Source organism: Elephantulus edwardii, unplaced genomic scaffold (genome assembly GCF_000299155.1).
Source record: "Elephantulus edwardii isolate Elephantulus edwardi_28Jun2011 unplaced genomic scaffold, EleEdw1.0 scaffold00122, whole genome shotgun sequence".
NCBI classification, from domain to species: Eukaryota; Metazoa; Chordata; class Mammalia; order Macroscelidea; family Macroscelididae; genus Elephantulus; species Elephantulus edwardii.
In genome coordinates this window covers 2,693,295-2,705,445 of record NW_006399872.1, presented here as the reverse complement: position 1 = coordinate 2,705,445, position 12,151 = coordinate 2,693,295, and the positions used below count along the sequence as shown (strand labels likewise).

Here is a 12,151-nt window from a genome sequence, read left to right as displayed (position 1 = left end):
TGTTGTGTTAGGTGCTATTCAATCACCTATGACTCTCAGAGATGCTGTGAACAATGGCGCTGAACCTCGCCCTGTCCTGTGTAATCCTCATTATCTCTGATATACTTGGGCCCATTTTTGCTAATGAAAAACATACCATTTCTTTTAAAACATATATTATTGACCCTTGTCTAGAAGCAAAACTGATACGTAAATGCACTGTACTAATGATGATTGTTGTTATGTGCTGTCAGGTCAGCTCCAACTCATACGCACAATACTTCTGAATCCTGCTCTATTCTCAGCTAATTTCACTGCCTCTGACACACCTGCCCTCATTACCCCAGTTACAATGTCAATCCATCTCATCCTGGGTCTTAATGAAGCATGTTAAATTGGCCAAAAGTTTCAGAACACTAACAACTCCAAAACATGTGTGGTTAGGAGTGAGAAAACTATAGTTCTCTTTGCTTTCCATTCAGGTTGTGGTCACAGGGCTCTGTGGTACAGAGATGAAAATGATAACCAGTCATCACATTTTCCCCAGTATTTTGGGCCATGAAGGAGCTGGAATAGTTGAGAGTGTGGGAGAAGGAGTAAGCACAGTGAAAACAGGTAAGAATTGAGACCTCGGGCCTGGAAATAGGCATACCTTAGAATTTATATGATAATTAAAAAAGGCATTCATTGCATACATTGAAGTCAAGTGAAACACAAGATGAAACACTTCCTAGAAAAAGAAAAGAAAATATTCACTACCTCAAAACACAAAATGTACTATATTTTTTGCATCCATATTTTAAAAAGAAAATAACAAGATTAATCTGAATGCATTGAAACTAGTTCTGAAAGTAAGCACAAACCAGACAAAAACTTACAAAAAAGAAGTTGAAAACTGTTGAACAATCATGTAAAAGAAGTATATGATAAATAGTCAAACACATGGTGCTAAGTTGGAATGGAGTTCAGAATTGAATCCAAATATAGAGAGAGAAATTAAATGCAGAATTAGATTTGCTTTTCATATTTGAGGCAAAAACGATGAAAGTTAAGCAAGTGTTCAAGTCTTTCATTCATAGTGCTATGAGTTGTCTACTACTAGATGGCACTTAACAACAACAACATATGTACGGTGTTAGAACAATTACGTAATCATTTGCAGTGAGGAGGGGAGAAGTAGTGGAGTTGCTCTCCAAATGCAAAAAAATATTGTATGTGAACACAAAATTTAATGAATAATGGAATCATGAAAAAGATATTGTTAGACAACACAAAAGAAAGTTATTATCTCAGAATAGGAAGAGATTTAAAACAATACAAATAAATCCAGAATATACAAAATAGTATACTGACAAACAGAGTCACCGTATCAGCAGGAATTGGCTGACATAGAAGAATTTCATGAAGTAACATATGAGCAAGAGCCTATGGTGATGAAGGAGGAAGTTCAAATTGCTCTGAAGGAATTAGTAAAAAACAAGGCTCCAGGAGTTGACAGCATACCAATTGACATATTTCAACAGACACTGCCCTGGAGATGCTCACTAAGTTGTGCCAAGAAATCTGGAGGTCAGCCAGCTGGCCAATTGACTGGAAAAGATCGATATTTGTTCCCATTACAAAGAAAGGTGACCCAACAGAGTGCAGAAATTATCGAACAATATCATTAATATCACATGAAAGCAAGATCCTGCTGAAAATTATCCAAAAACGTTTGAACAATATGTCAACAGAGAACTGTCAGATGTGCAGGTTGGATTTAGAAGAGGCCATGACACTAGGGATATTATAGCTAATGTTAGATAAATCTTGGCAGAAAACAAAGAATATCAGAAAAATGTCTCTCTGTGCTGCATTGACTATGCAGAGGCTTTTGACTGTGTGGATTACAAGATGTGACTGACTGGAGAATCCCAGAATATTTGATTGTGCTAATGCAAAACGTTTTGGACCAAGAGGCAGTTGTCAGAACAGAGCAAGGAGACACCATGTTAAAAAAAAAAAAAAAGGAGACACCATGTGGTTCAAAGTCAAAAAGGGGGTCCGTCAGGGATGTATTCTGCCTCTATAACTTTTCAATCTGTATGCAGAACAGATCATCTGAGATGCTGGGCTGTATGAGGAGGAATGTGGCATCACGATTGGTAGAAGAGTCATCAACAACCAGCGTTACGCAGATGGCACAGCCCTGCTTGCTGAAACTGAGGAGGACCTGAAGTGCTTGTTGCAAGGTCAAGGACAGCAGCCTTCTATATGGATTGAAACTCAACATCAAGAAAACAAAGATTCTCACCACTGGGCCAATTGGCAGCATCAATATGGATGGTGAAGAGATTGAGATAGTTAAGAATTTTAGTTTACTTGGTTCCACAGTCAACACCCTTGGTAACAGCAGCCAGGAAACCAGGAGAAGAATTGCATTGGGAAAGGCAGCTGTGAAGGACCTCTCAAGAGTACTGAAGAGCAATAACGTCAGGCTGGAGACTAAGGTGTACCTGATCCAGGCAATTACATACTATGCTTCAGAGAGTTGGACAGTGATAGAAAGAGAATTGATACCTTTGAGCTGTGGTACTCCAGAAGAGTGTTGATTATACATGGACTGCTAGGAGAACAAAAGATTTGTTCTGGAGAAGGTGAAGCCAGAATGCTCCTTGGAGTCAAGGATTCTGAAGCTTGTTTGACATACTTTGGGGTTGTTGCAAGGAGGGATTAGTCCTTGGAGAGGGACATAATGTTTGGCAGAGTGGAGGGGCTGCACAGGAGAGGAAGACCTTCAATGAGATGGATCAATTCTGTGACTGTAGTGGTGGGAATGAGTACATTTGAGATGGAGAGGTTGGCACAGGGTAGAACGGTGTTTAGGGCTCTTGTACATAGGGTCGCTATGAGTTGCAAGAGACTTGACTCAATGGCACGTAACAACAACAAGAAAAAACAAAATAACTTTAAGTGCATATGTGAAAATACACAAAAGTCAAGAAACAACAACAAACTGGAAAACTATTAAGTCTTTTCAGTTGTTACAATAATGAGCTAATCTACATATGACACCCATAAAACCTAATCTGCTAGGAACAAGTCAAGTTCCACTCACTATAACCTTTGGAAGGAGATTGCATACCTCTCTCGCTCTCTCTCTGAAGTGGTAGATATGAACCAATAACCTTTCAATTAATAGTGAAACATGTAGCACACCATACTTCTACAGCTCCTTAACGCATACACCAAAACTCAAAAAACCGAGTGCCACCAAGTCAATTCTGATTTATGGCAATCTTCCACTGGGTTTCTGAGATTCTAGATCTTTACAGAAGGAGACTATCCATCTTCTCCTTTGGAGTAAATGGTGGATCCAAACTGTTGACTGATAGATTAGATAGGTATGTGACCAACACACACTTCACCACTCTGCTCTTTAAAAAGCAATAATCATGGTGATTGGTTTTATAAAACAGGTTGTATGGGGATGATCATATGAAACACAATGTGAACAAAGGAGTGGGTGAAACACAATGTATATGAGTGGAATTCAATATATATGAACTTTGTATACAAACCAATATAAGGTTTTTTTAAGTTATATAAAACAAACCAATAATAATAATGCGGCTAACAAATCTAAGCAGTTGTTATTTAGTTAACTCCAAATTGATTCCCATGAAGGTCACAGGGTTTTCAATGGCTGATTGTAATTTGGAAAGTAGATTGTTCCACCTTTTCCCAGGAGTTTCTACATAGACTCCAACCAACCTTTCCGCTGGTAGCTTGAGGAAAAATAGTTTGTGTCACATGAAGACTCAAAAAATAAATAAAAGGTAGCTTGGGGATTAATAGTTTATGTCAATCAAAGATTCCAAAATGTAATAAAGTACATACACTATTTTGTAGAAAATAGGCAAAGGAAATAAACATCTATTTGGAGGAAAAATAGAAATATATTTCAACATATGAAAATATGTTAAAACTCAGACATTTAAAATAAGTAAACACAATTTCTAGTACAACAGAAAAATAATTTTATCTGTAAAAGTATTCCAAAAACATTGTCTATTAGTTTTCTATTTTTGCGATAAGAAGTTACCACAAATTTAGCAGTTTAAAATGTCATAAAATTACTTTCTCAGCTTCAGTAGTTTAGTAATCTGGATAGACTTACCTAGGTTACTTGCTTAGGGTTCCATAACCCAAAGTCTCGGTTCCTTATCTGTATGTCTTCAGAAAGAATCTATTTATTCAATTTCACATATATTTTTTAAATAAATTCATAAGGCATTATTGTGCTCTCCTAGGTGACAAAGTCATCATGCTCTTTCTGCCACAGTGTAGAGAATGTGACGCTTGCCTGAATCCTAAGGGCAATTTTTGCATAAAATTCAAGTAAGTCTTAGCTGTTTTCTTTTGGAAAAAATTAATTTCATTGAAAAACATCAAAGTTTTCTAATTAAAAAGAATTTTTTTGTGTTTGTTTTGTTTGTTTATTTTTCTGTAAGAGAATCATACACTGGCCGGATGTCGGATGGCACCGTTAGGTTTACCTGCAGGGGAATACCAATATATCACTTTGGTAATACGAGCACTTTCTCTGAATACACAGTGATAAACGAAAATTCCCTTGCCAAGATTGATGCAGGTGCACCTCTTGAGAAAGTATGCTTAATGAGCTGTGGTTTTTCTACTGGATATGGTGCTGCAATCAACACTGCTAAGGTAAAGTAAATTTATATCTATCATGAATAGAATCCTTGAGATATGGAGTTGAAGGTCTTCACGCCTCTGGGTCATGTGTGATCATAAAGCATGAACAAGAATCACAAGTCTGCCTCTACACCTTGATGAATATCTTCCTTTGCTTCTTTCAATGTCTTTCTTTACTGAGATAAATTGTAAATCCATCCTCAACGCTCTATGCCATTCACAAAGAAAGGCAAATGGAATCCCTGGGAATTAAGAATAACATTTACAATGTCAGTGACTGTATGTTTTTTTTCACAATCCAATGCATTCTTTCTTTCATTCAATAACATTCCAGGCAATGTTGCAGTTTCTGGGACTCAGCAGTTAGCAAAAGGAAATGTATTACAAAACAGGGGCTGTCTAGAAATAAAGGTCAATAGACAGAGGTAAAGGGTAAAGAATCCAAGATCCCAAAAGGAGAGTTGCTATATTAAATACATTGGTCAAGGAAACCCACAAGAGTTGATTGGGCTACTGTCAAATTTCTACATCTAAATATTTTTACTGACTTTGCTTTTTCCATTGTCTACTATATAGAATAGTGGTGGCTTATGATAAAGAGTTGTGCTGCCAACTGCTACATGGGAGAAAGATAATCTCCACCTTTGATATTTACAGCTTCTGAAAACCTACAGAAGGTTCAGCTGAGTGAATTCTAACCCAGCAGAACATGACAATCACAATGATATTACAGAAAAGCTCAATTTAATTCAATGTTGGACTACATTATATGTCATTGATTGCCTTGATAAGGCAGTGACATTGTAAGTAATAAAAAGTTTGTTGGTTTTAGATGCCATCAAGTTGAGTACAACTCTTAGTAACCCTCTGAACAGACCTGAATCCTGTCCTATCCTGTGCCATCCTTACCATCTCTGATACTCTTGAACCCTTTGCTCCAATCACTGTATGCATCTATCTCCTTGGAGGTCTTCCTCTCTTTTGCTGATGTTCCACCTTTCCAAGCATGACATCCCTTTACAAGGAATAGTCTCTCTGAGCAACATGTAAGAGGTAGGAGAGAGGAAACTTTGCCATCTTTGCCTCCACGGAGCATTCTGGCTGAACATTTTCCAAGACATTATAGATTCATTCTTCTGGCAGTACTATTCTCCAACAACACAATTCAAAGGAATCAATTCTTCCTCTGTCTTCTTTGTTCATTGTCCAGCTCTCAGATGCATAGTAAGTGACTGAAAAGACCATGGCCAGTATCTGGCACAACTTAGTCTTCAAACTGACATCCTTGCTCTTCAGTGTTTTTGAGGAGTTTCTGTCAGTAACTTTGCCTAAAGCAATGTCTCCTTATCTCCTGACAGCTGGTACTGTCATAAAAAGTTTACAGAAAGAAATGGTTGGAGAATGGTAGAGAAAGTTTAAAGGGATTTAAAAGTAACTGAAGTTAAAGCAATATTTTGTCAATTAAGTCTTAATGTTCAATTACTGTTGATTAAATTACTGCCATTCCCATTATTTCTTGGGACCCTGAAACCATCTGAGGTAGCTTTTTGCTTCTCTGGTCCATATCTGGAAACATCTTGAGAAACTGAAAATCTCTACTCAGGAAGCATTTTCTTTTTAAATGTTGTTTGTTTATGTTTCAAATAAAGGATGCCCTTGGTCTTCCTAACTAAATAAATGCACATTTTAAGATCAGTGCTTTCATTTTCTGTGCTCTCTATCTTTACATGCACAGGTAACCGCAGGTTCCACGTGTGTCGTGTTTGGCCTTGGAGGAGTCGGTCTGTCTGTCATCATGGGCTGTAAGGCAGCAGGGGCAGCCAGGATCATCGGAGTTGACATCAACAAAGACAAATTTGAAAAAGCAAAGGAAATAGGTGCCACTCAGTGCATCAACCCACAGGACTTCAATAAGCCTGTCCATGAAGTTTTAGTTGAGATGATTGGCACCGGTGCAGATTTTTGTTTTGAGGTCATTGGAAATCCAGAAATAGCGGTATGTATTCCTCTAAAATGAAAATCACCAGTATCTCTAAGAGTGACCATTTTAGATTGTAATGTACGAAAATTCTTAAACTCTCTACACATTTCTCCAACTTTTCTTGTGCTCTGCTTGCATTCCAGCTGGTACCCTTTGTCTGATCAAATAAATTGGTTACAGTCCTAGACAAAGAATCTAGAATTTCCGTGCCAGGTTTCCCTCTCTGTGTTCTACCATACTAGTTCACCACGAGCAGTTACACTCCAGAAGGCATAGACAGTAAAACTTCGTCTTACTGTCATAAGGAACTCGCTAAATTATTTCATAACAAGATACACTTTGCTAACTATAATTTCTGAACCAAGACGTTTTAACTTGAAAAGGTAAAAATGAATACAAGACCCTGTCAAATTAGTAAACTTTGCACTTTCAACAATGTCGTTAGTGTTAGAGTTGAGATAATCTTCCATGAATATTATCTCTTAATCTTGATTAAATGGCTCATTTAAAAATAAAAGGATTTGAAATTGTTGAAGCAATTGGCTTTTACCCAAGGAGAACATGGTTTATATAAAAGTATATGAATTAAGAGGAAGTTATTTTTAACATCTGATATTTGTTTTCTTTAGTAATTTGAAAAAATAATGTATTATTGGGTTACATGATTAAGGCTTCTAATAAGTTGATAGGAAATTAAGGAACTATTCCAAGAGAGATTTTTTTCAGCATATAAAATATTTTCATTCCTCAGTGTATCTGAGTTCCCTGGTCTGTAAAAAGAACATAGAAAAATCTTTTACACTGTCTTGCTCTTATAACCAGATTTGAAAAATAACAAGTGGAAACATGACTGTCTGTTCTTGTCACTTGCTAAAATTTGTTTTTTAAAAAAAGCCTCATTGCTATTGAGTTAGAACTGACTCATAGCTAACATCAAACTCCTTTGGGAAGCTGTAAATTGCAGAAGAGGAGACTGCCCATCTTTCTCTCTCATTCATTGCTGGATGTGAACTGCAAAGTGATACAGCCTTTGAACTAGCAGCATAAGTCTCTACTTTATAAATATCAAACTGCTTTATAAATATCAAACTTTAATGTCTTAATTAAAAATAGTCAGCAATAACCAACCACTTTCAAAATTAATGGCCTTAGGGAAAGTTATTATCATCACTATGCTGTTTGGTGCCATCAAGTTGGCTCTGACTCATAGCAACCCTATGTTCAGACAACACAATGAAACTCTGCCTGAACTTGTGCCATCCTCACAATCCAGTAGTTACTGTGCCAATTCATCGTACTGAAAGTCTTCCTTTTTTCTCTGACTCTGCCTCTCTACTTTTGAAAAAAATGATATCCTTCCTCAAGGGTTGGCTCCTCCCGCCATCATGCCCAAAGTATATGAAACAAAATATCTCCGTCCTCACCCCCATGTTGTTGCTATTGTAGGGTGTGATTGAGTCGAGTATGGCCCATAGTGATTCTATGAACAACAGATCTGAACCCTGCCCTATCCTGTACCATAGTCACAATTTCTGACACACTTGAGCCCATTGTAGCAGTCACTGAATCAATCTACCTCTTTGAGAGTCTTCTTCTCCTTTGCTGTTCCTCCACCCTTCCAAGCATGACGTCCCACTCCAAGGAACAGCCTTTCCTAGTAACATGCCTAAAGTGTGTGAGACAGAGCTTTGCCATCTTTGCCTCCAAGGAGCGAGCACTTTGGCTGCACTTTGTCCAGGACATATCTGTTTGCTCTTTTGACAGCCCATGGGATATTCAGTACTCTTCTCCCACACATTCAAAGACTTAAATTCTTCTGCCATCATCTTTATTCATTGTCCAGTTCTCAGATACATAGCAAGTAATTGAAAAAATCCTGCCTAAATCAGGTACATTTTTGTCCTCAAACCGACAGCATTGCTCTTCAATAATTTGGAGAAGTCCCTGTCCAGCAGTCAGGAAATAAGTAGACATAGCGCACTGGGAAAGTCTGCAGTCAGAGACCTGTATTTACCCTTATATAGTTGTAGTTGTTATTAAGTGTCATCGAGTCATAGGTGACTCATAGTGACCCTATGAACGGAAGATTTGAACACTAGTATAACTTTCATCATTTCTGCAGGTGAGGCCAAGCATTTCAGCATTTAAAAATTCCAGCACACCCACATGCTGGTGGACTATTAGAAAGAGACCCCAAGTTCACCTGGCAAGTCCCATCTGCTGACACCCACTTGGGATGAAAAGAAAACCATAAGAGCCCAAGTGTTCCATACGTGTCCCTCCTCAAGATGCAAGAGGCCATGGCAACTTCCAGCATAAAACCCCTTACCCCTATAGGTGCTGTTATTTTTACAGATACTATTCCTTTCATATTTTGTTACATTTGTTTCTTGAGGATCCCTAACATATGATAACAACTACTAACAAAAAGACCAGTGGTTCTAACCTACCATCTACTCCTCAGAAGAATAATGTGGCAATTTGCTTCCATAAGAATTTACAGCCTTGGAAACCTGATGGTTTCTAAGTTCAATAGTCTTCTAGGGTCACTATAAGGCAGAAATGGCTCTTCAACAAATAATAATGACAGGCAACATAGCAGGCAAAGTCTTAACTGTTTTACAGCACCTTTATAAAGCAAATGTTGTTCCAAATGTGGATGGGGGTGGGAAGGAAAAAAACAGTCACATATCATACAGTAGTGAAGTTCTGATTGAAAGTTAGGTCCAACTTCTAAGTACATCTTTTAACCATTGTATTGCCTTGTAACAGGTAACTGCCTTTATGTCCTGCCATGAGAGTCATGGTGTCTGTGTCATTGTGGGGTTGTTGGCTGCCGATATCCAGCTCAGCAACCAGTTGTTCTTCTCTGGACGTTCCTTGAAGGGATCTGTTTTTGGAGGTATGGATGAAGCAGGGATAGATGGGAATGCACAAGGGTATGAAGGTAGGATACAGGAAGAGGTGTATCATAAATGTTAAGAAGGGACTGAAAGCAATAATATTAGACATTTTGGTTGCTGTATTAGTCGTCCAGTGCTGCTATGCTAGAAACACCACAAGTAGATGGCAAACAGAAATTTCTCTTCTCACAATTTAGAAGTCTACATTTAGAGCACAGGCTTTAGGGGAAGGCATTCTGTCTTTCTTGGGGGTCTCTGTGAGTGAGGATCTTATCTCTTTTCTTTGTCTCCTTAGTGATCTTGTGACATGGCCTCTATCTTCCTCGTCTCTGCCTTCTGACAAAATCTTGAGTGACCAACAAAGCATCAAAATAATATGCAAAGAATACAAAGAATATCTTAACCTTTTTGGTGGTGTTTTTACATGCCGTCAAGTCAAACTGTAACTCATAGTGACCCTACGCACAATAGCTGTGAACCCTGCCCTGTCCTGAACCAGTCTCACTGTCTCTGACACATCTACCCCTATTAACCCAGTAACCGTGTCAATCCATCTCATCCTGGGTCTTCCTCTCTTGCTCTGTCCCTCCACCCTTTCAAGCATGATGTCCTTCTCCAAGGACGATTGGACCCTACTAACAACATGCCCAGAGTATATCATACAGAGCTTCAAAATACTTGCCTCCAACGAGCAATTTGGTTTCACCCTTTCCAGGACAGATCTGCTTGTCCTTTTGGCAGTCCATGGTATATTCAATACTCTTCTCCAGCACCACAACTCAAAGGCATTGATTCTTCTTTTGCCATTCTTATTTATTTATCCAGCTTTCTGATGCATAGCAATTAACTGCAAACCATGGCCTGGATCATCTAAACATACAGAACACAAAAATTCTTACAATTGAACTAATAAGCACCATCATAGGAAATGGAGAAAATATTATTTCATTTTACTTTCACAATCAAGACCTATGGAAAAAAACATCATAGGAAATGGAGAAAATATTATTTCATTTTACTTTCACAATCAAGACCTATGGAAAAAAAATCATAGGAAATGGAGAAAATATTATTTCATTTTACTTTCACAATCAAGACCTATGGGAAAAAACAGTCAAGAAATCAAGACATACTAACATCAGATAAGTTTGCTTTCAGAGACTTCTTAATAAGCAAGGATGTCAGTTTAAAGACTAAGATACACCTTCCTCAAATTTTAGTAGTTCATATACTTCATAGGCCTGTGAAAGTTGGACAATGAATAAGGAAGACTGAGAAAGAATTGTTATCTTTCAATTATGGTGTAGCAAAGAATAACTTTGCTACTCACTGCAATGCTAGGTATGTGGTTAGATCAGGTATTCTGATGACTGACTCAAATAAATGGAATACTTTTTTATTTCCTTTGGAAGCCAACACACCAATAACAACTCTGAATGCCTTTTCTATGTGACGTCTTGTGTATAAAATCTGTCATTATTCTATATTTCCAGGATGGAAGAGCAGAGATCATATTCCCAAACTAGTTTCTGATTATATGGCAAAGAAGATTAATCTAGATCCTCTAATTAGCCATACTATGGCTTTTTCTAAAATCAATGAAGCAGTTGAATTAATGAAATCCGGGAAATGGTATGTGTCTCACATTTTTATGTCTATGTGTTTGGAATCAAGAGAAAGAATGTGTGGGTGTGGCAGATGTGGGGGAATCATGTGACAAATGAAGGTTTCAGAAAGTTTTTAAAGCATATCCTCTTATTTTATTTTATGCCAAGCTCTTAAACTATACAGTCCTGAGGAGGGTAAAGAGTTGATCTCTCCTTACTATTAATGTCTGTAAGCTCTGGTGGCCAAGTGGGTAAGGAGTCATGCAGCCAATTCAAAGGCAGGGAGTTTGTATCTATTAGGTATTCCTTGGGAGAAAGATGAGCAATCCTCCTCCCAACTTCATGTGATTTACAGCCTCCAAAAATCCACTGGAGGATTAGCTATGAGTCATTTACAACCTCATGGCTTACACACATGCATAAACGGTTTCTTTTCACTTTGGATTTTTTTTTTAAGGTAAAAGAGTTTTATTAGCTTTTTTTTTAACAGAAGCATGAGAAAAACCACATTAAGATGTAGCATTCTTTTTTAAAATAAAACTGCAATTAATACTTGAGTCGCCAAGCTCCAAATCCATAAACAGAGTTGAGGGTTTTTGAGGTGGTAGATTTCAATATTTTAAATATCAGTATTTATCACTTAAGCATCAGTCCTTTAAAATGATAGAACTTGCAGTACTTAGCATAATGTGAAGTTTCATTATGAAAGTGTCTCTGGCCAATAAATGCTGTGTATACTGGCAAAATTACAGAGGTGAGAATATATTTACCTTCTAAATATTTCAAATTTAGGTGACAATGTTACCAATCTCCTAAAATTACTTATTTCTTTATCTTTTAAAACCTGACGTTTGAATACTTAAAATTTTTGCAAGTTCTCTCTTTAAATAATAGTATTCTAAATAAGGTTTTAAAAAAGGATATAAGTTGTTTCATTTCATCTTATATTAGGATCCAATTTTTTTTCCAACTACGATATTTTT

The 12,151-nt window shown here is 37.4% G+C and overlaps 1 protein-coding gene across 1 annotated transcript in view; it reads left to right on the top strand.

The window, feature by feature from the left end:
* ADH6 (alcohol dehydrogenase 6 (class V)) overlaps window positions 1-12,151 on the top strand; it is a 25,887-nt gene that overhangs the window by 8,614 nt on the left and 5,122 nt on the right. Inside the window, exons 3-8 of the mRNA XM_006893104.1 lie at window positions 462-594; window positions 4,272-4,359; window positions 4,473-4,689; window positions 6,413-6,673; window positions 9,431-9,560; window positions 11,055-11,193. Of these exons, the coding sequence (XP_006893166.1) occupies window positions 462-594; window positions 4,272-4,359; window positions 4,473-4,689; window positions 6,413-6,673; window positions 9,431-9,560; window positions 11,055-11,193 (968 nt within the window). The remainder of the gene's footprint in view (window positions 1-461; window positions 595-4,271; window positions 4,360-4,472; window positions 4,690-6,412; window positions 6,674-9,430; window positions 9,561-11,054; window positions 11,194-12,151) is intronic.